This window comes from Theropithecus gelada, chromosome 11 (genome assembly GCF_003255815.1).
Source record: "Theropithecus gelada isolate Dixy chromosome 11, Tgel_1.0, whole genome shotgun sequence".
Lineage (NCBI taxonomy): Eukaryota > Metazoa > Chordata > Mammalia > Primates > Cercopithecidae > Theropithecus > Theropithecus gelada.
In genome coordinates, this window is record NC_037679.1 from 95,206,008 (window position 1) to 95,232,761 (window position 26,754).

The 26,754-nt window shown below is 42.0% G+C and overlaps 1 protein-coding gene and 1 long non-coding RNA gene across 2 annotated transcripts in view; both read left to right on the forward strand.

The window, feature by feature from the left end:
- LOC112634991 (ovostatin homolog 2-like) overlaps positions 1-2,263 on the forward strand; it is a 46,152-nt gene extending 43,889 nt beyond the window's left edge. The window contains 3 exon segments of the mRNA XM_025402870.1: positions 849-951; positions 1,633-1,707; positions 2,111-2,263. Coding sequence (XP_025258655.1) covers positions 849-951; positions 1,633-1,685 — 156 coding nt within the window. The 3' untranslated portion in view covers positions 1,686-1,707; positions 2,111-2,263.
- Positions 2,264-11,638: 9,375 nt separating this feature from the next.
- Positions 11,639-20,959, forward strand: LOC112634568. Its single transcript, XR_003121789.1, has 2 exons — positions 11,639-11,709; positions 20,710-20,959. It is a non-coding gene; the product is annotated as an uncharacterized LOC112634568 (long non-coding RNA).
- Positions 20,960-26,754: the final 5,795 nt, after the last annotated feature.

Sequence of the window (26,754 nt, forward strand, 5' to 3'; positions counted from 1 at the left end):
TTCATGATGAAGTACTTAAGATCTACTCCCTTCGGGAATATTATATATACAGTATAGCATTGTCAACTGTAGGCTACTGCTGTATCTGAGATTTGTAGAATGTATTCATTCTGCACAGCTGAAGCTTTCTATCCTTTGACCAGCATCTCCCCATTTTCCCATTCCTGATAACTACCATTCTACTCTCTGCACCTATGAATTCAACTTTAGATTTAACTTACAGGTGAGATCCTGCAGTGTTTTCTGTGTGTTTCTGGTTTATTTCACTCCATATAGTTTCCTCCAAGTTTTCAATGTTGTTGCAAATGGCAGAAATTCTTTTTATTTAAGGCTGAATAATTTGTATATATATATATATATGCTTCAGTTTCATTATCTATTCATCTGTTTCGAACATTTAGGTTGATTCCTTTTGTTGGCTATCATAATGAAAGAATGAGCATGGGACTGCGGCTGTCTCTTCAAGATATTAATCTCATTTTCTTTGGATGCATACCCAGAAATGGGATTGCTGGATCATAGGATAGTTCTATTTTTATTTTTCTCAGGAAAAGCCAAACTGTGGCTTGCAGTTTAGAGACGTCTTTTCTATGTGTATCATTACCACTCACATAAATGCCTACATTCCTCTAAGACTTCCAGCTAAATTCCTCTCACCTCAATGTAAGCAAAGGAACTGAAAATTTTATATGATTTAAGGTTAACAACTCCTTATTTTGCCAATATGTAAGTGAATCATACCCTAGATCTATTTAATTACGTAGATCATAAACTTCTGGGGATAATTTTCTCAGTGATTATCTTTTCTCAGACTTGCTACAATGTAATTATAATTTGTGTCATTACAGGTTTTTGGTACAACCCACAGTTTCACTTTTTCTGTTGAGCAGAGCAACCTTGTGTTCAACATTCAGCCAGCCCCGGTCATGGTCTACGATTATTATGAAAAAGGTAGGCAAGCAACAGCCATGCCCTAAGGCTATTGAACATGGTATTTATATCTAACATTCCCGAGCTACTAAACTTCCCAAAATCAACCTCTGTCTTCACAGAGTAAGCAATAGATGGCATTACTTTGTATACTGGTTTCTTTCTTCCATGATGCATCTTCTGACTGAACCCATTTTCCAGTTACCAGAGTTTTTCAACACCAGAATCCTTTCAATATAATCTGTCAGGGCTCCACTTGAACTTGAAATACAAGCCACATGAAGCTTCCAGGTCTTTTTGTTGTTGTCATTGTTGTTCATGCTAAGACTGACCGTTCCAAGCTACCTCTAAGGACTTTGACTTAAAAAGGGGAGTAGGGAACATTCTGAAATGCTATTTTAAAAATTTGATAGATTCATTTCTAAAACGATTACTAAGATGTCGTAGAGACCATACAACTGTTCCCTGGAAGGTTGGTGCTATTTGTTGAATGCTGTGTGAAGTTTGTCGAATATTTGAATTCTGTCTCTGACATTTACTAATAGAATGTATTTCATCAAGTGTCTTAAATATTATTAGCATATTTCTGGATGTATAAAATGGGAAAGTAATTGTCTCTATTTCAAAATTATTGGAAAGATTAGATTGAATGTGCTTATATCATCTACTTAATAAAAATACATGTTCCCTTTATTTTTTCAGAAGAATATGCCCTTGCTTTTTACAACATCGACAGTAGTTCAGTTTCCAAGTGAGACAAAGCAATTCCTGGAAGAGGTAAAGAAATTTTATTACATCATAAACCATTGAAAACACATCTAATAAGAAAATGAAAACCTAAATAAGATAGGACAATGGTTGAAGAAAGACAAGTGTTTGGTACTTCATTAGAGTTGTGTAACTGTGTACTACATGAGTATTCTGATAGTCGTTAAGATTGTATTAATTTCTTTAAAAATAGCTTTACAGAATTCACAGCTATATATGTACCTTTTATAAATCTCTCATTTTTGTTTTGTAAGTTGACAGGTCAGTAAAAATTTAGGCACATATATTTGTACATATGCATGTATATGTATGATACATGTCTATGTGCCTATATATGCATGTTTTTATATCTAAATATTTATATATACATACAAACATGTGTTTATTGTTTAAACAATGTTTTAAATCCCAGGTGGAAAAGCATTTCTTTTAACAACTGATTCTTCTGTATCAAACCTGGAAAAATTTCATGAACCATCTGGCATCCTGAACAGTCTGCAATCTGCTCTGGCTTCTTATCAGGTTTTATTTCCTTGTCATCCCATTAAATGTTGTCATTTTGCAACTGAGTCTATGACTTGTTTTTCCTTCCAGTACTTTATTCACAGTTTTAATCCTAGAAAACGCAGGGGTTTTTTTGACAACAACTTGAATAATTTGCTATATTGCTGTCAACTCTAAATTAGAATGTTTAGACATTATGGAATACAGAGTTAGAATTCTTCCATATCCAGAGAGAGAGAGAGAAAGAAGTGGGGGAAGAGAAAGAAGCAGACTAAGTGAAAGTTGAAATGGACTCCATGTTAATTCAAGGAAACAAAAACAAACACACACAACATAGACTCGAATGTATCTTCCGAGATCAAATCTGCCTCCTTAGGCCTAATCCAACGTTGCCCATTCCGTTGGAGCAAAGGCATTGCTTATGCAGAGGATAGGCCAGCACATCCTTTGCTTGCGTCCTTACTCACTAGGTAAACACACCCCTCACACTCCAGATGTGGCCAGTCGTCACCCCCGAGGGATACTGGTCAGGCACTCAGGGATGGTTGAGAAACAACTGTGGCCTGCCTCAGACCACCCCACACAGTGGGCTCAGCAAATTTCCAAAGTGCAGAGACAGCACTGCAAAGGCAGAGTGTGCCAGGATGGGTCCTGGACATACACTGTACAATCCATCTCAGATGAGGTGATGGGAGCAAGTTGGCGTGTCCCAGCCCACAGGCACTGCTCCTCACACCCGCACCTGGGTGGGAGCCATCACAGGCTAGCATCCCCTTGTCCTGCCCCTATCCTGGTTTTCTGGCTGGCTTTGCAGATCAAAGGGCATCCTTCCACTTGAACCAATCCTGGGGGAGACATCTCTCAGAAGACAGTCCTAGAACATGGAATATGACCTTGTTTGGAAATAGGGTCTTTGCAGATGTTACCAAAGGAAGAGGAGCTCACAGTGGATTAGAGTGGGCCCCACCTAGTCTAATGATTCCTGTCCTTAAGAGAACACAGACACACACACACACACACACACACACACACACACACACACACAAAAGAATGTGCCTGTGAAAATGGAGGCAGAGCTTAGAGTGAAGTGTCTACAAGGCACGGGATGTGGACAGTTGACAGAAACCAGCAGAAGCCAAGAGTGAGTCATGGAGTTGATCTGCCTCACAGCCTCTAGCAGGAACTCGTCCTGCCACTACCTTGACTTTGCATTTCTAGCCTTCGCAACTGATGGAATAAACTCCCATTGTTTAAAACCAGTCAGGTGTGGCATGTTTTTATGTGAGCCCTGGGAACCCAATACACTGACTTCCAAGGGCCTCATCCCACTGACTTCAAAGCAGGCCTGGATCTGTGCGTTGTCTCACTTCTGGGAGCTCCCATGAGCCTGCAGAGAGATTGCAGGGTCTTCCTGAACATTGCCTGAAGAGGAAAGAGGGACTCAGAGGATTGCCCCGATATCGCCCCTCCCTTCTCCTAAATTCTGCTGGGCTCTCCCACTACCCCAGGGAGACATCCCTGCTAACTTCTGCCCTGCAAGTTGACCCTGACATTTTCAAGTGTCACTGCCTCTGTGAACTTGAATGGATTGCTCTGTTCTTTGCACAAGAGTAGAAACATCTGCCTGGGGTGCAGCTTGTCCCAATGGCTGGGACTTCCCTGACACACAGCTCCCCTTATCTGCTGTGGAGTGGTCTCACTGACATCTGGGCAAGCAACTGGAAGAAGCTTCAGCCCCAGTTCTAAAGGTTCACAGTGACTGGCAGCTGGGATTGAGACAGACCCACCTTCTGTAGGTGGACTTTGGTGCTGGCCCCGGTTGTCCTTTTATAGTCACTACCTTTGGAAAGGGTGCAATTTTCACCCTCCTGCCCTGCCAGTGTGGCAGGGTATTTTTTATTCTTTGTATTCAGTTGTTTCTTGGTGTTTCTTGGTGAACAGAATGGAAGATATGCCTTTTCCTAAGCATGGCTGTGGCACAAGAGGCTTTCCGAAGCAGCTGCTCAGGTGGCTCAGCCTGGAAACCAGGACGGGTTGAGAGGGAGCATCTTCCTGAGCCCTCAGTATGTCATCCACAACGGATGGGACAGGCTCTGGGGAGTTGTTCTTCACCCCTTCCAGAGCTGAAACCAGAATGAGACTACCTGTCTCTCTAAAAAATAAAAAAAAAAAATTATCTGGGCTTGGCAGCATGCACCTGTAGTCCTAGCTACTTGGGAGGCTGAGGCAGGAGGATTGTTTGTGTGTGCCCAGGAGTTTCAGGATACAATGAGCCATGATCGCACTTAAGCCTGGGTGACAGAGAAAGAACCTGTCTCAAAAAAAAAAAAAAAAAGAAGAAGAAGAAAAAGAAAAAGAAATCACCTTGTTTGTGAATACAATTTCTTTCTTTCTAATCTTACTACTTTTATTTTATGTCATTTTCGTGCCTTATTGTTTTGGCTAGGACTTCCAATACCATGTTGAATAGGAGTGATGAGAGTAAACATCCTTGCCTCATTCTCAATCTTATGGAGAAGGCAATAAGTTTTTCATCACTAAGTAAGATGTTTACTGTAGGCTTTTTGAAGGTGCCACACATCAGGTTAAGAAGCTTGCTTCTATTCTTAGTTTGCAGAAAATCTATAATAGGAAAATATGTTGAATTCTGTAAAATTGTTTTCTATATCAATTGATGTGATCATGTTGATTTTCTTGTTAGATTATTACTATGGCAGATTACATTGATTGATCTTCAAGTATTGAAGCAGTCTTGCATTCCCAGGAAAAACCCACTTGGTTATGGTGTATTCCAAGGACTACATAAACACACACACAAACACACACACACACACACACTCCAGAAGTAACACAAGTTCAAAATACAAAACTCAATTTAATTTGCATATACTAACAATAACTAACAGAAAATCGACATTTTAAAATAATTGCATTTGTACTACCTCTGAAAAAAAATGAAATGATTAAGTCTCTATAAGATCTGTATGCTGAAAATGTACAAAATCCTGTAAACAAAATCATAGAAGACCTGAATCAATGAAGAAATATATGGATTCATGGATTGAAATACTCAATATAGTAAAGATTTCAATTCTTCCCAAATTGATCTATACTTTTAATACATCTCCATCAAAATCCCACCAAAGGATATGTTGTATATCAGGTGATCTGATTTTTAAAAAATGCAAAGAATAAAAGGTAGAAAAAAGAATGACATTGGAAAAGTGATGCTACACAATTTTAAAGTTCTGCTCCAATTCTAAAGTAGTCAAGACAGTGTGATTCCAGCAAAGGGATAGACACAAAGATCAATGGGACAGACTGTGTCCAGGAATAGATCCGCACAGACATGGAAAATTGATTTCTAACAAAGCTGCAAAGACAACTCAATAGAGAAAGGACAATCTTTCAACAAATGCTACTGAAACAACTCAACTTTCATACGCAAAAAATTGAACCTCAACCTAAAGCTCCTATTTTACATAAACATTAATTGAAATGGAGCGCAGATTTAAATAAAAAGTGTTTAACACTATGAAACTTTTAGAAGAAACCGTAGAAGAAATATTCAAGACTAAGTTGTCAGACATGACACTAAAATAACAATTCATAGAAGAAAATACTGATAAAATGAACTTCCTCAATATTTAGGACTTTTGCTCTGTGAAGGATCTTATTAAGAGGACAAAAAGACATGCTACAGGCTGAGTGAAAACATATAGCACAAACCATATAGTGGACAAAGGACTTGTATGTAGAATCTATGAAGAACCTTGAAAATTCATCACTTTTTGAAAAAAAAAATTCCTATGAAAAAGTGGGCAAAAGACATGAAAAGACATTTTGTCAAAGAAAGAACATGAACAGCAAAGAAGCACAAGTGAATATGATCAGCATCAGTAACCATTAGAGAAATGCAAATTAAAACAATGAAGTATCACTATGTCTGTTAGAATGGATAAGGTCAATGATGACACCAAATGCCGGCAAGATTGCTTAGAAACCAGACAACCCACACATCACTGGCGTCACTTGAACAAGGTATAGCCACTCTGGAAAAGAGTTGGGCAGTTTCTTATAAAACCAAAGGTACACGTCCTATGTGACTCAGCAATTTCACTCTTCAGGATTTAACTGGAAGAATGAAAACAGGTTCACAAAAACCTGTACGTGAATGTTCTTAAAAGTTTTATTCAAAATAGCCTCAAACTGGAAACCACCCAAATATCTTTCAATGGTGAAAGACTCAACAAATTCTACCATATCCATATAAGAGAATACTACCCAGGAATAAAAAGCAAGGAATTATTGATACAGGCAACAACTTGGAAGTTTTGTCAGAGCATGAAACTTGGTGAAAAAAGCCAATCTTTTGTTGAAGATTGGGTTTTGGCTTTTGTTGAAGAAAGAAAAAAACTTTCTCTTGTGAAAAAAGCCAATCTTCTAAAAGGTTTTACACTTATAAGATTCCATGTATAAAACATTCTCCTGTTGTGGGATAATTTAGGAATCAGAGAGACCGAGGAGTTGAGGAGGATATTTATTATTTAGGTTCACCGGTCCAGCTGGATTAACATCCAAAGGACTGAGCCCCGAACGAAGAGTCAAGTTACCTTTTAAGCATTTTGTGGGGCGGGGGGAGATCTGTGCAGGGGGAAGCATATTACAGAATCAAGAAACAAAGACAATTATTCAGTTGAGACTTGGATTACATTATTTCTTACTTTCCAAGGAAAAACATGTTTTGCGACTTGAGTTTATCTGTCTAGTGACCTTGCAGCTGCACAGCTAGAGAAACGGGTCTTCATAATGCCTGGCAAAGGGAGAAAGAAGGCTCACCAGTCACAGAAAAACAGGCAGTTAATTGTTAAAGACTCCAGCTCTTTCTCTTCCTCAAGGGGAATTGGGTTTTCTTACATACAGCTGAGTTTTCACTTACATATTCTCTAATTTCTTTTAATTCCTGTTCCACTCCAACTAACAAAACTATAGAGATGGAGAACAGATTGGTGGTTGCCAGGAGACAGGGACAAGGTACGAGGATATGACTAAAAAGAGGTAGCACAGGTGAGTTCCTCCCAGTGATGAAACAGTTCTTTGGCAAGGACACTGGTGCAAGTGTTTACAAGATACTGCACATGAGACCATCTTGCATAGAACACACACACACAAAGGAGTACATGCAAACACTGCAAAAACTGCATAAGGTCTGTAGTCTAACAATAGTCAACCAATGCCCATGCCCTGGTTTTGATGGTGTCCTGCTGTTCTGTAAGATAGCACTGTTAGGGGAAGCCAGGAAAAGCATCCAAGGGACGCTCTACTACTTTTGCGACTCCCTGTGAATCTAGTCATTTCAAAACAAAAATGTTAAAGAAAAGCAACCAAGTGATTTTTATATAATAAATGCCAGGTTAATCCTCATATATGAATGCACATATGAGTGCACAGATAAAACTGAAAGGACGTATATCAAAATGGTAACATATCTGTTAGTTTTTGAAGGGAAGGCGAGGGTTACAAAAAGACAGAGGGAGAGTTGGTAGCTCGACAGCAACAAAAGTTCATTGCCAGAGCAACCTACTGAGGTGGGGGACCAGCTTAACACCAGAGCCCACCACCGCTTACAGGCTGGGGTACTTATAGGTATGGGCGGGAAGGGTCTGGGTGGCATGGCTTGCTGCTTGACAAAGATGTTCCTTCAGTTGGGCCTTTTCCTGGCAGGGTATGATAGGGACGTTCCTGTGCCTTGTGGTCAGGTGGTGGGACAGGACGTTTCTCACGGTGGAACCCCCATGGAATGTTTTGCTCTGACCAAGGTCTGTGAAACGGCAGGGGGCTTACAAAACAGTGCAGTCTGGACTAACAGTATCCAGATCGTAGATTTAAAAATCATTTTTCTTTTCTTGGTAGGTCTTTTCAATATGTTCTGTATAGTCTAAAATAAACATGTTACTTTGTCACATTTAAAATGTTATTTTTAAAGTATGTTCTCTTCAAAACGCATTTAAACTGTTTGACAAATTAGAAAATTGTTTATTAAAAGCAAGGAGGCTTGTAGACAAATCCTAATTCAGGTGAATTCAACAAATATTCTTTAAGCACTTTCTATATGCAAGCAATTATAAGAGTATTTAAGATAAATCTAGTATAAATCTAGAGTGAAAACATGACAAATACTTATAACATAGGATAACATATGTGATATTATAGGCTTATACAATGTTCTGAAATAATACAGAGGGGGACATAATTAACCATGCACCAGCCAGGAGAAGGTTCAAAGAAGAGGGCTTTTCAGGATAGAAAGGAATAGAGGGGATGGCATGGGAGGAGAAAGAACTATTCAAAAAAAGACAATAGAGCCAGGAGTGGTGGCTCGTGCCTGTAAGCTCACCACTTTGGGAGGTTGAGCTGAGGGGATCACTTGAGCCCAGGAGTTCGAGACCAACCTGGGCAACATAGTGAGACCCCTGTCTCTATTTAAGTAAGTTGAATATTTTAAAAAGACAACAGAGTACACAAGACGCATTGAGGCAGAGAAAACACAACATGCAGAAGAAAGCAGAGTCAAACGGGTAACGTTATTTCTAACATCAAATGATGAAAGCAGGAGGAGGCTATTAAAATTGACATCAGAAAGTGCATTTAGTGACTTCAGTCTTTAGTGGAAGTTCCTAGTGTATGAAATGAACAGATGAGGAACGGCCTTAATTGCTGTGCTGTGAGAATAGGGAGCCGTTAAAGGGCTAAGTGTGAGAGGATCTGTAATTCAGAAATTGCTCTGTTGGTAACGTGGAGGGTGAATTTGAGGGGAATGAGACTGGAGGCAGGAGCAAAGCAGGAATGAAACGGCCTCATTGTCTGGAGTATCACCTGAGGTTTGTGATCTCACAGCCGTGGAGAACAAGGATGTGGACTCACAAAGAGTGAGGTTAAGAGCGGAAGTTTAACAGGCGAAAGAAAAAGAAAAGCTCTCTGCTGCAGCGAGGGGTCACAGAGAAATGGATCGCCGGTCCATGGCAAAACGCAGAGGGTTTTATAGATGAGCTGGTGAGGAGGTGGTGTCTGATTTACATAGGACATGAAAGACTAGTCAGACCAGGCGTGCCATTTGCACAGGGCGTGAAAAACTGCTTAGACCAGGTGTGCCGTTTGCATAGGGTGCGAAATTCTGGTCGCCCCCTCCCTAATCTTATATTATGCAGGCGGGTTCTCTGCCTGAGCTGTGCCATGTTACCCATTTCTCTATTACTGCACACGTGGTGACAGAAGAGGGAAGATGGACCCACCATGTTGGACATGCCCAGCCCCCAGGTAGCCCTTTTCTATTGGCACAGCTGCCAGCATTCCCCCGTGCAAGCTTCCAGCTTGCTTAACTACATTTGCGGCTTCATTTTCAGGCTGTTCTTTGTTAGAAAAAGATAATTTGTTGGGCTGCTTTTTGCTGGAAGGGAAGCTCTGCCAAGCACTCTATTCCCCTCACTATCTGCCTAAATAATGTCTTTGTACCTCCTGTTTCAGTAGCAGTGGAGGTGAGGAGTAAAAATATGTCAAACTTGGCCACTGATTAGAAAAGGTGACAGGAGGGGTCAAGGAGAGGAAAAAGTGCTGGATCACGCCCAGGTTTCAGGCTGGAACAGAGCAAATGGCAGCAGCATACAATGTTGAAAATAGAGGCAGAAGGCCGGGCGCGGTGGCTCAAGCCTGTAATCCCCGCACTTTGGGAGGCCGAGACGGGCGGATCACGAGGTCAGGAGATCGAGACCATCCTGGCTAACATGGTGAAACCCCGTCTCTACTAAAAAAATACAAAAAACTAGCCGGGCGAGGTGGCGGGTGCCTGTAGTCCCAGCTACTCGGGAGGCTGAGGCAGGAGAATGGCATAAACCCGGGAGGCGGAGCTTGCAGTGAGCTGAGATCCGGCCACTGCACTCCAGCCTGGGTGACAGAGCGAGACTCCGTCTCAAAAAAAAAAAAAAAAGAAAGAAAATAGAGGCAGAGAAGCCCACTTGAGTGGAGAGGGATAACGGGGCATTCTAGGACAGGATGGGGTTTGAGATTTCCTGACGTATCCAAGTGGAAAAGCCTTGGGAGCATGGGGATTCACCGAGCTCAGGGCAGAAGATAGGGAATGTGCAGTCATCAGCTTGCAGGGGATGGCTGAATCCGTTCTCACACTTCAGCAGAGAAGCACCCAAACAAAGTGCTAAGAATCCTGAAGAACACCAACATTCCCCAGTGAGCTGAAAGACAATTTTAGAGGAGGCACAGAGGAAAAATGAAATGGAAGAGAGTGCTGCAGAGAGCACCGTAATCCAGGGCTTTGTCTAGAAGCAGGCTGCTTGAATAACCATTTCCTTTTCTGTAAATGAGAGTAAAATTATCTACCCATGCATGGAAAAAAAAAATTCTCAACAAACTAGAAACAGGAAGGAATTCATCAACATGATGAATGTTGGAGTGCCATAGCACTCCAACCTGGACAACAGAGACCCTGTTTCAAAAACAACAACCACCACAAATTTAGTCCTTTTCTTTTACAGATACATACTAAGGTATCCATGGATGAAATTATATGATGTCCGGGATTTGCTTTAAAATAACAAAAGAGGAGGAGAAGTGGGTGGGAGTATACAGGAAACAAGATTGGCCATGAGTTAACAAATATTTAAATCTGCTGATGAGGAGGTGAAAGCTCATTACACTTGTACAAAATGCTCCAGATACAAAGTTTTTCTAAAAATCTGCTTCATGGGTTTGTAGTGAGCATTGAATAAGGTCATGTATACAGAGTGGTTTATTACCACGGCTAACAGGTAGTCAGCACTCAAACATTGTTTTTAGTTTTGTTTAGTTCCTGTCCATCAACCACACCCAAAAGAGGTGGCTTATTTACACCAAGAACCCTGGCTCATGGACCTTTGTCCACTTGGAGGTAACTTATGGAAATTTGAGGTTTAGGATGAGGAAATGCCAGCCTTCAGAGTCCCAGGCCTATTGTGCAACAGCAGAGCCAACAGTCCCAAATGCCTCCCTAGCATGACTAGTAAGTAGGATCACTTTCCTCTCGCCTTGTAGGCATACTGGAGATCATTCACTCATTCATTCACTATGTTTCATTCATAGTGATTCATTTCATTCATAGTGATTCATTCATAGTGTTTCATTCATTTCTTATGTGCCAGGTATTGGGTGCTAGGGATCCATAATACAGTGGACCCTTAATTGACTGGATGCATCACTTTCAAAGCATCATTTCAGGTTGAATATTTGAGTGCCAAGTGAATTCAAGCTACAGGGCTAAGGATCCATGCCTCAGTCACCATGAAGACCTTCCCAAGAGTCAGCCCTATGAGGCACATAGAAATGAGTGGAGACATAGAACTCACTCCTACAAAGCCTAGAACCTGATAGAGCACATGAGACAGGAGCCCAAATAACCAAGAACAGGGAGCTGAATGTGAGAGGCGGGCTCCAAAGGATTCGGCCACCAAGGTGGAGAAAGTATGTGTGCAGAATGGGAAGTAGTCAGGTTTGGCTGACACATTTAGTAGGCATGTGGGGAGAGGTGGAAACTGAGGCTGGAATGATCCACTAGGGCCACGTGTATAGAAGGTCAGGTTCAGCCATCTGAATCTCATTCGGTATCAACAGAGTCGCTTCTTGGTGCCAAGCAAAGGCTAACAGGCTTAGGACCAGGATTCAGGAAGCGGTCTCTTGAAGCAAGTGACTGAGCCCATGAACCACCCAGGGAAGTCCCATCCCAGCCTGGCGCTGCATCTCAAGCTCACATTACACGACCACATGCATCAAACAAACCACATGCATGTTCACACACGACCATATGTATGTTCACACGACCATATGCATGTTCACACATGACCACATGCATGTTCACACACAACTATATGTTCACAGGACCATATTTATATTCACACAACCATATGCATGTTCACATGACCATGTGCATGTCACATGCAACCATATGCACATGTGGTCACATGGATAGTCACACATTACCACATGGAACCTCACATGACCATATGCATGTTCACATGTGGCCACATGCATGTTAATACATGACCATATGTATGCTCACGTGACCACATGTGTATTCACACATGACCATATGTATGTTCACACGCTCAATGAATCACAGTTTTATAAGACCTGAGACAGACATGCATTTTGGGAGATCCAGCTTCGGGGTATGGGCTCATCTTGTCCACACATGGAGACTAGACCTGAACTATCTCTGAGAAAGTTGCCTGCCAGTTTAGAGCAGAGCTTCAGAAACCTTTTCCATAAAAAGCCAGTTAGACAGTTACGAAATGTCTGAAGGCTTTGCAGGCCATGTAATCTCTGTTGCAACTACTCAACTCACTAAAGCAACCATTTAAATAAACCATGTTAAATAAAGAACAATTTAAACATGAAGGAAGGTATGAAGGTGCGTTCTGATAAGACAGGACCTGGCCATAGTTTGTCCAGCCTAGTCTAGAATTTGTAGCCTCTTCCCAGAGCCCAAGTGCCCGCTCCAGACACAGACCCACTCCAACTCCAGCCAGAAACGCAGGCCTCATTCGTCAGAAACTGGGAATGCTCCTTTAGAAGGACACCCCTCCAGGCCTGAGGATCTGTGCACTATGGGAGGCCTGGAGCTACTCGTGCTCCACCCAGCTTGATGCAAGCTGGCCCTGTCAGGCCCCACCACCATTATCCTTGCTGACCACTCCCGGCATCCTCTCAAGAGGAGGCTGCCCACCTCTCACGTTCTATGCCACAGGGTTGGGCACTGCACTGGCTCCTTCCAGCCCCACAGGAGCCCCTCTCCACAGCCTGTCACTTAGGAGCTCCTGTACATCCGGTTGAGCCCAGACAATTTCTTTAGGAAACTTTCTCAACACTCTGAAGTCCAGATCGCAGGCCCCTCCTGGAATGTTCTCCTTGTAGCCTGTTCTTCACTTATGAGACCACACTGCATATTGAACTGCAACCATCAGCTTCACCATCTATCTCCTCTGTGCCAGGCCAGAGCTCTACGGGAGAAGGAACTCATCAGAGTGCCTGCCCCTGGAAGGCTGTTCATCAACATGCAGTGAAAGAAAGAATTCACAGGCTCTTCCAACAGGAAGAGAGACTGGATCTTATAAGACCCAACAGGAAGGCACTGTCTCAAAACCAGTGAAAAATAGCAGGGATCTAGATTAGAGCGTGCAGTGGGAAATGAAATAGTAGGGGCTGGGGAGGTGCCCCACATTTGTCAATGACTCCTAATCTTTCTCCCGAGATCGCTCCTTCACCCTTGTGTTCAGCTGCCACCAACACTTACACCAGCCACTGAAGCCAGAAACCTGGGAGACCTCTGCCCTCATCCGGCCCCAAAGACCAGAACGTGTCATTTCCACCTCGCTCACCCTACTTCCCTTCCCACTGCTCCTACCTTAGTTCAGACCACCGCCCTCGCTCCCTCCGCCTAGCTCAAGCCAAGCTGACTGGGCCAGCGGCCTTCAGGCCTGCCCTTCTCCATCCTGCCATGTCTGTCCTCCACGGGCCAAACAGGGAGCTGTCATTTTAAAGTGAGGTCTGCTCTGGTCATTCTCCTAATGAAACCCTTCGGCGCTTGTCAAGGCCTTGGTCCAGACTCCTTAGCATGGCCATGCAGGACAGCCCTCCATGATCCTCCCCTCCCTGAGACCCCTCCTGCCCTCAGCACCCTGTGTTCAAGCCCCAGCTTGCCCTGTGGTGTCGCACTCAGCCCAGCTCCCCTGCCTGGGGTGCCCTGCCTGGCCTAGGAACCAGGAAAGCTTGCCAGCTTCCAAGACTCAGCTCAAGCACCTCTTCCTGCTGGGTGTTTTCTGAGACCCCCTCCTCTCCCCACTTCCTGGGGATCCCACAGTCCCCTGAAGGGCCTTCTGCCCCAGCGTTTGACCCCACTTTTTGGCCCTGTATCTGTTTCCATGGCTGCCTCACCCTTTCAGACCACCAACTCCTGCAGAGCAGAGCCCCATATCTCAGTCGGCTTTGCATTCCCAGAGCCTGGCACAGAGCCTGGCTCCCATGAACCCTCAATAACCCTTGAAAATTCACGGAATCCTGGACAGTGCCGAAGAGGCACCTAGGATGGGAGAATGATCTGCTGCTGTCTCCTGGCAATGTGAGGCATTGTTGTAAGCCCAGACACCTCCCTGCCAGCCTTGCAAAAACAAGTGCAGGAAAGGGAAGCTGGAAAAGGAGCTGATGGAGAATGGGGGAGATGGATGCCGTCTAAGGAGACACACTGGATTGAGAGGTTGCTGAGACCCTGCCAGCTCCCACACTATTCCCATGTCCATGGGTGCAGGGGCCAGGTCAGTGCTTCCAAAGAAGGCTGCATCCTTAGTGGCTCTGGCTCCCTCTAACAAATGCTAAATGAGATCTTGCTTCTCAAGATAACCTCTTGTTGTGTTGTTGTCACTATCACTGCAGCTTTTATTCACTTCATTGGGTAATCACTGAGTTTTTCCTCCATTGCTGTAGAACGTGTGGTTTGCTCTTGTGTATAGAAAGACTTAATTTAACCACTGGCTTTTCCTGATTTTAACTCAGCTTCCTACTGTTAGGAGGTTATTTCTGACATTCGGGGTTTCTTACCTTTCTGTCAGAACCCACATACTGTCGTTCTTCAGTATCTATTGGAGACTGGTTTCAGGGTCCTCCCTTGAAGATACCAACAGCGCAGGTGCTCAAGCCCCTGATTTAAAATGGTGCGGCATTTGCAGGCAACCTACGCACACCCTGCATGCACTTTCAATAAGCTCTAGATTACTTGTGATATCTAATTCAATGTAAATACTATGTCAACAGTTGTTTAGGGAATTATGATAAAAAGAAAAGCTTGTACATGTTCAGCACATGTGCAATGTTGTTTGAGTAGTTTTACCCCACATGGTTGAATCCGTGGATGCAGAGCCGACAGCTACAAGACACACAAGTGGGGAGGGCTAGCTTTTCCAGTTAGTGTCCCCCAAACCCAGCTCTGTCCACTGCTTCAGCAGGTTAGGCGATATCATGTGCCCCTCCTCGAAAGGAGTAGCATTATCTCAGCTCCTCTTGGGGCGGCAGGTCTAATTGTCTGCATCTTGACATCTGGAAAGTTTGCCCAACACCTAACAGAAGATGTGGATTAGGGGAAGGAGCTTGGGATTGTAGATGGATATTTGTGAGTGATGTGCACAGAGATCACCTGCAGAGAAAGATCACCTGTTGTTCACCTTTGAATCCTCAATCTCTATTGCACAGGGCATTCAGTCAACATCAGATGTCTGTGGAACAAATGCATGGATTGTACATGAAAGAAGTAAAAGGGACTACCTTCTCATGGTGTAGAAAATTAGAGCTGCATGACACATTTTGCCCTAAATTTAGGAATCCACCCCACTAGATAAGAAATACCTTTTCGAATTAACTAATGATCTCTCCACTCCTTTCCCTGAAGAGTTTACTGAACAATGATCAGGAGGGCACCATAAACTGTATTTCCATGTCAAACAGTACCTGTCCTCCAGTGGTTTATCATCTATTTGGTGAGACATGGTACAAATGAAGAAAGATTGCTCCCCGTCCTCAGAAGGTCTGTAACCTCACCGGATGAGGCATCCATCTCACACTTGCTTTTCCAGAAGGACTAGAGAACCACAGGAGACCATGTGTATGAAAGGTTGAACGCACGATCACTTAGCACTGAAAATACGCAGCACAGAAAATAAGTGTTTGTAGTTAGGTGGCACTATCAGGGCAGGCTTCCTGAAAGAAGCTGACCTTGAACTGCCCTAGGCTGGGAAGAAGTTTAAAAGAGAACAGAAAATGCATTGTTCTGTGGTCTGGAGGCACTCTGGTTTCTCCGACCCTGAGTCTCAGCCAGAGATCCTGGTGGGGAGACAGGAGTGTGAAGCCATCGACCACCCTGTCTATGTTCTCACTCTTCAGAGTGTGGCACCGGGGCAGAAGCAGCAAAGATGACCACTGCATACATTCCAGCTCCCAGACAGAGGCATACATGACGTCACCCTTGAACAAAATCCATGTCTTTTCAGGGTGCACTCCAGAGTGAAGTGCGGGTGGACTGGAGTGAAGTGCTGCTCAGGCTGACGGCGCCAGCTCAGAATGTCTTCAGCAAGGCCAGCACCCGTTTGAAGAAGACTAAGGGATGAGGCCAGCCAGTGAGCCAGAGGGTCCCTGAGAAATGAGATGGCCTTACTCTCCTGGATTCCCTACCGTTCACTCACAGAAGCAGCTTGGTCCACGGAACTGGGCAGCGCTGTTCTAGAATAATAATGAACAGCACACACGGAATGCCTCCTCAGAGCCCAGGGAGGGAGGCAGGCAAGTCTGTCTCCCCAGCACCTGCTCCTGCCTGGGCCGGCAGCCCTGACCCTTCTGAAAAACCCCCAAGCACTTCAACCACTACATGGCTTCTCACCATCTCCAGCCCAGACTCTCTGCTTCCAAAGCCTAGTGGATCCACCGAATGGACCTCACCTCCCACTGACCCAGCACACACTGCTTTATCTGAGAGGTGCCTGCTCCCCAGGCAGCAGTGCTCATGTTTGCCTGGGGGCTTCCTCACACCGTTCCCACCACCTGAGATACCCTGCTCCCTTCCACCCCAAACAATGGTAGGAACAAATCAACACGGCCTTAAAGTCAGAAGAGCCAGCTTCAAGTCCTCCACTGAAGAGAGAGTTCATAATCCCACAAATAAACATCAGCTTAGGATCTTACAGTCACAGAGGTCCGATGTCCACAGTCAGTCTCTGAGGGCTGAAGTCACGGTGTCATCAGGGCTGGCTCGTTCTGGAGCTCCAGGGAGACGTTGCTCCCTTGCCTTTCCCAGCTCCCAGAGGCGGCGTGGGTTTCTTGGCTCATGGTCCTACAGCACACGGACCTCTGCTTCTATGGCCACTTCTCCATCTCTGACTTTGGCCTTTCTGCTTCCCTCTCATGAGGACTCCTGTGATTACATCAGACGCTGCCAGGTAATCCAGGAGGATCTCCCCATCTCAGCGTCCTTAGTTGAATCATATCTGCAAAGTCCCTTTCGTCAGGTAAGGTAAGAAACTCACAGTTTTTACAGATTAGGTTGTGAACATCTTTGGGAGGCCATCATTCAGCCTAGCACAGTGAGATATACATATATCTTTAATTTTTGTTTATTTTTTAGTGACAGGGTCTCACCACGTTGCCCAGGCTGACCTCAGACACCTGGGTTCAAGTGATCATCCTGCTTTGGGCTTCCAAGTAGTTAAGACTACAGGCAAATGCAACTATGCCTGGCTTATATCTTATCAACCGACAAGAAAACAGTTTGATTTTTTTAAATGGGTAAAAGTCTTGACCAGGCACTTCACCAGAGAAGTATACAAAAAGGCAAAAAAAAAAAAAAAAAAAAAGTGCCTGAAAAGATTCAGAACATCATCATTCATTAGGGAAATGCAGCCTGAAACCACAATGGCATCCGCACTAGAATAGGTGAAATCGAAAGACACATCCATGTTGGCAAGGCTGCAGCGCAGGGGAACTCACACGGTGCTGACAGACATGCAAGATGGCACAGCTGCTCTGGAAAACAGTTTAGCAGTTCCTTATGAAGTCAAACATAGGACCCACCGATCCTTCCTCAAGTGTTTATCCAAGACAAATGAAAGCAGATTTCCATACAACAATCTGTACAAGAATGTTCCAGCAGCTTCCTCCTGCTCCCCAGAAACTGAGAGCAGCCCAAGTGGCTTTCAGCTGATAAATGGATAAAAAAAAACTGTGGTATCCCCATAGAGTGGAATATATTCAGCAATAAAACAGGGCAACTTACTGATACACATCTAACATGTATACCTCTCAAGAGCTTTACATGAAGTGAAAGGAGCCAGACACAAAAGGTACCTGCTGTAGGATTCTTTTACCTGAAATTCTAGAAAAGGCAAAATGACAGTGTGAGAAAGCAGGTCTGTGGATATGAGGGCCAGGAGGGAGGCTGCTGGGGAGGAGCCTTAACGGGCACACGGGAACCCTGAAGGATGCTGGAAACGGTCTGTGTCTTCATTGTGATGACCATGTGGCTGCATGCATTTATCAGAACTCATTGAGCTGCACGCCTAAAGCTGGCAAATTTTAACATACGTCAACCACACCTCAACAAAGCTGATATTAAAAATCAATTGAACTGTTGCACAACAATGTGAGTATTCTTAATGCCACTGGTACAATTAAAAATGGTTAAAATGGTAAATTTTATGTTACATATATCATATCACAATTAAAATAAATAACCCCCCTAAATCAATTGCATTCCATATACTGGCAATAAACAATTGGAAAATACACTTTTGAAAGGAGCATTTACAATAGTACCAAAACCAAAAAATACCTAGGAATCAAACTAAGGCAGGCAAGACCTTTACCTTTACACTGAAAAATATGAAACACAAAACATTGCTGAGAAAAAAAATTAAAGAAATACCTAATTAATGGAGGATTACATCATGTTCATGGATTGGAAGACTCAATATTTTCAGATGCCAAATCTTTCTAATTTGATGTACGGATTCAGTGGAATGCCAATTAATCCCAGCATTTTTTTGGCATACATTGAAGATGATTCTGCAGTATACATGGAAAATCAAAGAATCAAGAACAGCCAAGGCAGCCCTGAAAAAGAAGAACAAAGCTGGGGGATTTAACTGCTAGACAACAACACTTCTTTTAAAGCTGCAGTAGCTAAGATGCTGAAGTGCTGGCACAAGGATAAATTTCTAAGACCAATGGCGCAAACAAGAGTGCACAGACGTGAAAAGGCAGTAACACCTGACAGATGACACAGGAGAGACGGCACAGTTAAGTGGGGAGAGGGTGGTCTTTCAATAAATGGCCTTGGGCTAACCACACATCCATATAGAAAAATAGAAACCATGACTCTCCACCTCAGTCCTGATGTAAATAAATCTGAGATGGATACTAGACCAAACCATGAAGGGCAAAAAAAGTCAATCTGTGTTAAGCATGGTATATTGAAGAAAAGAAGGTCTAGAATTTTTTTTAAAAAAATAAGATTATCTTTATAAAAAGGGATAGGCAAATATTTTTTATACAAAAAATCACTAACTACAAAAATAGTAAATAAACAAAAATAATAAATAATATATTGACAAGGTTGTTAAAAAATAAAATATAGTAAAAACAGATTAATAAATTGAACTTTATTAAAATAAAAAATATATGGTTCATCAAAAAATATCATTATGTGAGTAAAAAGACATGCCACAGAGCAGAAGATTATCATAATACAGGTCTTTCAAAGCAAGTCGCATCCAGAATATATCAAGAAATCCCACAGATTAATAACAAATGACAGACAATAAAAATCTTTTTAAAAGGGCCAAATGTTTAAAAAGTATTTCACAAAAGAGGCTATTCACACAGCCATTAAGTGTATGAAAAACTGTTCAACTTCATTAACCATCAAGAAAATACAAATTAAGTTGAGCATGCTGTGCAAGTCTGTGGTCCCAGCTACTCCAGAGGCTAAGGAGGGACAACTCCTTGAGCCCAAGAGGTGGAGGCTGCAGTGAGCTATGATCACACCGTTGTTCTCCAGCCTTAGCAACAGAGTAAGACCATGTCTCAACAACAACAAAAAAAAAAAAAAAAGAAAAGAAAAAGAAGAAGAAGAAGAAAGAAAAGAAAATGCAGGTTATATAGCACTGCATTCCCCAGATACACTAGAATGAAAAGGACTGACAATACCACATGTTGGCAAGAGTGTAGAGCTACTAGTGCTTTTGTCTGCACTTGGTGGGCATGTAACTTGAACTACAACTACAAGAAATTTTCAGTATCTACTAAAGCTACATGTAAGAAAAAACTATGACCTAGCAATTCAATGTCTTAGGTATCTACCAAACTGAAATGAGCATTTATGTTCACCAAAAGTCATATACGAAAATATTCAGAGAAGCTTCATTCATCATCATCAAAAAGTGGAAGGAATAGAATAGATACAGTGTGGGGTGCTCAGACCATGGAAGATCACAAGACAGTGAAAGGCAGTGAGCTCCTCCTGTCTGCCACAAGATGGATGAATTTCACAGACATAATGTGGAAAGAAGGAAGCCAGTCACAAAACAGTCCATACTGTACGATTCCTCTCATTCCCGTTGACTTCAGAAACAGTGTTTGGAGGTTACTCAATTGTTGTGAAAAGAAAATCAGGAAAGACACTGACACACCAATTTACTGTCAAGGTGCAGGGTAACCAATTGCTATTTGTAGTTTTCCTATGTAGATAAAGGACTCAAAGGATGGAACAAAACACCTTTGATGTTAGACATAGGCAGGAGTACGTGAAGCTTGAATCTGGTTTTTCTCATCTCCCTTCCTTGGCCTGGTTGGCTTCATCATCAGCATTTTCCTGCTCCTCACTCCTCCCCCAGTATCCTTATTCTGATTTCTGCCTTTTTTTCTCCCTAGAAAATATACATTTTCTAGAGCCCAATCTGCCAGGAGAGATCTTAGAGATTACAATGGAAAAAACTTGGAATTCTGAGGACAGAGAAAAGAAAGAGGAAGAGTTAATGACTAGTGAGACACCATCATGTAGACTGGTGCCACACGGAATCTGGGGCAACAGAACATGATCTGTCCAGATGGACATACAGTGAAAGCTGGTCCCGGCAAGCACCTTAAGCTATATGATTGCAATAAGTTTTGCTCACCAGTGTTTATGGGGACTGAAGTATATTTCTCTTTGTTTCTAGTGCTGCCCAAGTTTGAAGTTACAGTCAGTGCACCACAAACAGTAACTATTTCAGATGTTCGATTCCAAGTAGATGCACGTGCTAAGTAAGCATTTATTCAGGAGATTTGCCTTTGCAGGGAGACACAAAGTTCAGAGACAACAAGTGAGATTAACCAGGTAACTTTAATTATTTATATGCTTACATTCATATTACTAGAGAAGCAAGGTGTTTTCACTGTAGAATATTTGAAAAATATAAAGAAAAGCATAAGAAATTACCTAAAATTAATTCTACCAACTGCCATTAACATTGTGATTTATTGTTCTACCATAAAGACATACATACACACATGTTCATTGCAGCACCATTCACAACAGCAAAGACATGGAATCAACCTAAATGTTTATCCATGGCAGACCAGATTTTTTTTTAAAATGTGGTACCTATGCATCATGGACTACTCTGCAGTCACAAAAAAGAATTAGATCATGTCTTTTGCAGGGACATGGATAGAGTTGGAAGCCATTATTCTTAGCAAACTTACAAAGGAACAGAAAACCAAATACCAAATGTTCTCATTTATAAGTGGGAGCTAAATAATGAGAACACACAGAGACAATAAGGGGAACAACAGACACTGGGGCCCACTTGAGAGTAGAAGGTCAAAGGAGAGAGGAGACCAGAAAAAATAACTATTGGGTAGTAGGTTTAGAGCCTGGAAGACAAAATAATATGTACAACAAACCCCTGTGACATGAGTTTACCTAACAAACATACATTTGTGCCCCTGAACCTAAAATAAAAACAGAAGAGAGAGACAGATACACAGGCTCAAAACCAGGGACTGAGAACAAGTTTCTGCAAGGAGCAGGAAATGATGACATGGTTCACCAATCCTGAAAAGGACATGGAAGTCATAGATATACCAGTAAATCCAGATATGCTCATGGAAACAGATGCAGAGGGAGAAGTTGTATTCAGCTTAAGGGAAAGTATTTTGGAAATATGGAAAATAGAATGCTTGAGAAAAGTGGTTAATGGTTACTGACGTCTACTGGCTGTTGTGAAAAAGTGGTCAACAGTCTTGACTAAAAAAGAGATGAACAGACTTTTAGGGGAGGGTCACAGAGTCCATACTTCGGTTATAAAACAGAATCTCAAAATATAGATAGAAAGATAGATAGACACACAGAGAGAGAATTTATTTTCCTCTAATTTTTAATGAATATTTTTCATGACGGCCATCATACTTTTCTGTTCATGATAACTAAGAAAACTTGTCTCTGTATTATGCCAATCTTTTCATAAATACCAATTTTCTGCTGCATAAACATATCTTTATGTGACTACATGAAATTTAGTTATTCTTTTATTATATAATATATAGATGATTTCATTTTGTTTTCCTAGTAATTAATAATTTTGTAGCATATGTCTTCGTGTATAACTACATAGTAAGCAGCTTTTGAATTAGGAATTGTTCAGTTAAGAAAGATTCCCAGAAGAGGAATTGCCAAGACAAAATATGCAACATTCTTTTAGTCTTCTGATTGTCATATTGCTCACCAAATATGTTGTGTCAATGTAGAATTCCAGCAGCTAGTATGAAAGCGCCTTTCTCACTGAATCTTCACCATCGTTACATATTTTCATTGAAATAAGAAAACAAGCTATTGGAGTCTCATAGTGAAGATAAGGCATCTTATCCATTTAATTTGAATTAGTTGGAATCCTCTTAATGTTAACAAATAAGTCCTATATGATTTGAGAAATTTTTATTTTCTTTTTGGGGAATTATTTTCAATGCCTTTTATCCTTTTTTAGTGTGATTCTTTTTCTCAAATTTCTAATAATAATTTTTTGAGAGCTACTATTTTTGAATGTCAATTAATGTGGTAAGCTCTGCGTATATGATCGCTACAGTGCTATTAGATGGCAGCGATCATCACCTCTATTTTATAAGGAAAGATACTAAGACATCGATAATCGAAATAACTTATCAACAGTAATGGAGCTTGTTGATGACAGAACTGGGATTTAGACTGAGGCTGTTCAGCTTCAGAGCTACTCTCCTAATCAATAACTCTTTTGCACTTTACATAAACAGTTAAAAATATTAATATTTGCACTTTACATAAACAGTTTACTTGAACAGTTACAAATATTAATACTTGCCATATTTGTTAAACACTTTATTTAGTTGATTACATGAAAATTACCTGCCTTTGAGTGTTTTCAGCAGACTATTAGAGATGCATTGGGTAAAGGGTTGTCTAATGAACATGCAAGGGGAGTTCTTAAGGATGCCTCAGAGATTCTTGGTTTTGCTTTTTTTTTTTTTTTTTTTGGTACTATTTAACATCTTTGGATTCTAGCAAAGTAATCCTAAAATTTTTCTCAGTTTCAATGAAGAGCAGTTGAACTTGTGCCGGAATTTAACATATGTAATAGATGAGAGATTGTAGATTATCCATATTAAAAATGATGGGATAATCAGAACAGCTTGGACAAATCCAGGATCCTAAATAGGCTTCATTAGAAAACCCTACACAAAGCCAGAACTTGCAATGGCATTAATATCTCATTTATCTGCACAATAGTATGCTAAAAAAAAAAAAAAAAAACAACAACAACAAAAAAAACTACAACGCTCTGATTGGGAGAGCAAAAATGTTTCTCAAGCATGGACTTTGAAAAAGCTAACCAAATGCTAAACTAACATGGAACCGGTGATTCCTTAGAACTATGTCAGGTTATAATCCCTGATTTTGATTTCTTGAATCTTCTTTAATATATTCTGGGTAAATTTACATTAAAAAGTAAATTAGTGTCAGTAATAATAATATCCTGCCAGGCTGCCAGGCTGCCAGGCAGCTAGACTGGAGCTATGCTTGCCACAAAGTTATTTCTGGACAGACTGTGAGCACACTGTGCCTAGAAGTTCACATCAATTGTGTAATACTGTGTCTCACATTGTATGATACTGTGTCTGTGCATTGCTTCTTTAGTATTTCCTGGGATTTAGCTTGGAATGGTTAGAGAAAATGAGCAAATTAGATTATTTTAGTAAAACTCAGAGATGAATTTGGCTTTTAAGAGGGAAAAAATACTTACAGGTGAAGATACCTTAACAAATCGCTTTAGCATTCATGGAAAGCTTTCAAATCACAAACAAAGGGAGAATATTTCTCCTATCCCATATAGAGATTTAAGCTACATGTCTCATGGGCATAAGTTAGCCTGCCAATAATACTAGGATACAAGTTTTACTGTATAAATGAAAAACGTTAAGAAGAAATAATAAGAAAGGGTTAGCCATAACATTTGTGACTGAATCTTAGTCTGGCTTCTATTTGATCATCAGACGTGACAGATGATCTTAGTGATATGAGTTGAGACAGAATCTCAAACGTGTTACGAAATTCTTAATAGAAAGAGAAAAAGATGAGTGGGAAGGAAAAAGCACACACTGTGGAGTGAGGCAGATCTGAGTCTGAATTTTAGTTTCATCAATTACAATGTGGGAAAGTGAGTTGCTTGACCTTGAACATTTTACAGATTGAGAAATTGAAGTTGAGAGAGATTAATTTGCCCAGAGTCTCATAGCTAGCGAGTAAGAAGCTAGAGGTTTCAAACTGGGGACTTTCTGATGTCAGAGCTCAAGCTTGTCAGCACCACGCTCATGGGGCAATGGTCAGGAGAAAGCCAAGTTTCCAGGAAACTGGAATGGCCACAGCGAACGACCCTCTTACATCCTGATTAGATGACCAGCCTTAATGAGATTTTTAGCATCACAGTGGAAGAGAAGACAGAAGAGGAAGGCAGTTTCCTGTGTTGCTCCGGACTTGCCTCACGTCGCCCACATTATTCTGGGGTTGACATATATTTTTCTAGTAGGTGTGACCTGAGGATGTTGGGGCTTTACTTTTGTGCTGGTGCAGGCAGTTTTCAGGCTCATAGAAACACTCAGTCAGCTGTTTATTTATTCATCAAACAAGCATTTCTTAGTCACCTCCTCTTTTAATTCTTGGGTCAGTAAATAAGTATGGTCCCTGACCCAACAGATCTAGCTCAGGTTCAGAGATGCACAACCCAATTCCAGCAAAGCTTTCTGTAGATTATCTGGGGCAGCTCTTACTACCCTTGATCTTTCCCACTTCGCAGCTGTTCCTGTACCAACAGAAAGCTCTCCCATGGAGGAATGGAGAAAAGATGGAAAAATGAGGCTGTGAATCGGGCTGAAGTTTTGGGGAAGGATGTGGAAGCCAGAGACTAACAAGAAGTTTTGGTGGTGGGTGTGATGTCCCCCTCCCTGCTGTTCCATTTCCTCGGACACTTAGGCTGGTCTCATGATGTAAGGGCCAACCGCTCATGTAAAAATCCATCCCAGCATCCTCAGCTCAAATAACTGCCACTTGCCACGTGCCTACCCCAACAGAATTAACAGAAGCTGCCAACAGCCCTGCTGACCTCATTGAATGGAACCGTGTCATCAGAGGCAGGAGCTCCTTCTTCTCCTGAGTGAGACTCCCTCCTATCTTGGAATAGGAAGTCCTCTCAGGAGAAGTCCAAGCTTCAGACAGAGAAGGAGCAGGGGCCTTCATTTACTCCCCCCAGTGCGGACCCGAAAGGAAGAGGCTGAGACACAAAGTAGAATCTAAAGAGTTTACTTGAGCCAAAGTGAGGACAGCTGCCTGGAAGACTCAGACCCAAGTACTCTTGGCTGTGAGCTTCCTAGAGCCTTTGTTACCAGCAGGTTTTTAAAGACAAAGGACTGGGACAGAGAGTGGGCTGGTACAAAACTGTGGATCAGAAACTCTCTTTGGATTACAGAAATAAAATTGATGAGCAATTGGTTATTGTTAAGTTATAAGATGTGGCTTATACTTCTGGTGAGACACTATAATAATTGTCCTAAATTAAAAGTAATTGATGGCTACTTGTGGCAATAGCAAGCAGTTTTAAGAGATGCATAGATAACTCAAAGCGGGCAGCAAGGTGTGATCTCATTTTAACGTCTCTTTAGGCCTCATAGTTTAAAAAGGACTCACCTTCCTCAGATGAAAGCTCTTTTTGCATCAGGAACCCCCTTTTCTGCTTTCTTTGAGGGTCAGGATGGGTCCCATGAAGAGCTGCTGGCAGGGTCAGACAGAAGCCAAGGAAGGAGAGGCCGTGCAAGGCAGCTGAAGCGCTTGGGAGGAGGCAACAGCCCCCTGCCAGCAACCAACATTAAAAAGCACTGTCACTTCAGGCTGAAAGTGGTAGAAACCAGTTTGTTAAATCACACAAATGTATATATTAGGCATACCTGGCTAGTCCTTTGCCAAGAGAGCTTGTAGCGTAACTGCAGGCATATGAAAAAGACATGAAAATCATTAATCACTGCACAAGCTCAGGGATCAGCTCCTTTTGGAGGGTGAGGAGTGGTGGAAGTGCCTGGAAAATGTGTACAGAAAGAGCGAAATAAGCAGAAGAAATGCCCTAGGATTCAGGGTTTGGTTACAGTGGGATCAGAGACATCTGGGAGGATGAAGACAAAAAATCCAGATTATAATTGGTCCTGGAAGTGAGACTTCATGACAATTGTGTTAACTTGAGAATTTCTTTTTAGTTCCTGGCTTCAGATTTAAGGTTATGGTTGATGGGTGAATCTACTTTTGGAAGATTTTCTCTGGGCTGAAGTTGTTAGCTAGGTTAAAATATCAAGGACTTTGGTAAATCTCTAGTGGAGCTTCACTACAGCATAGAGGGGAAAACACCAGATTTAACATTTCAT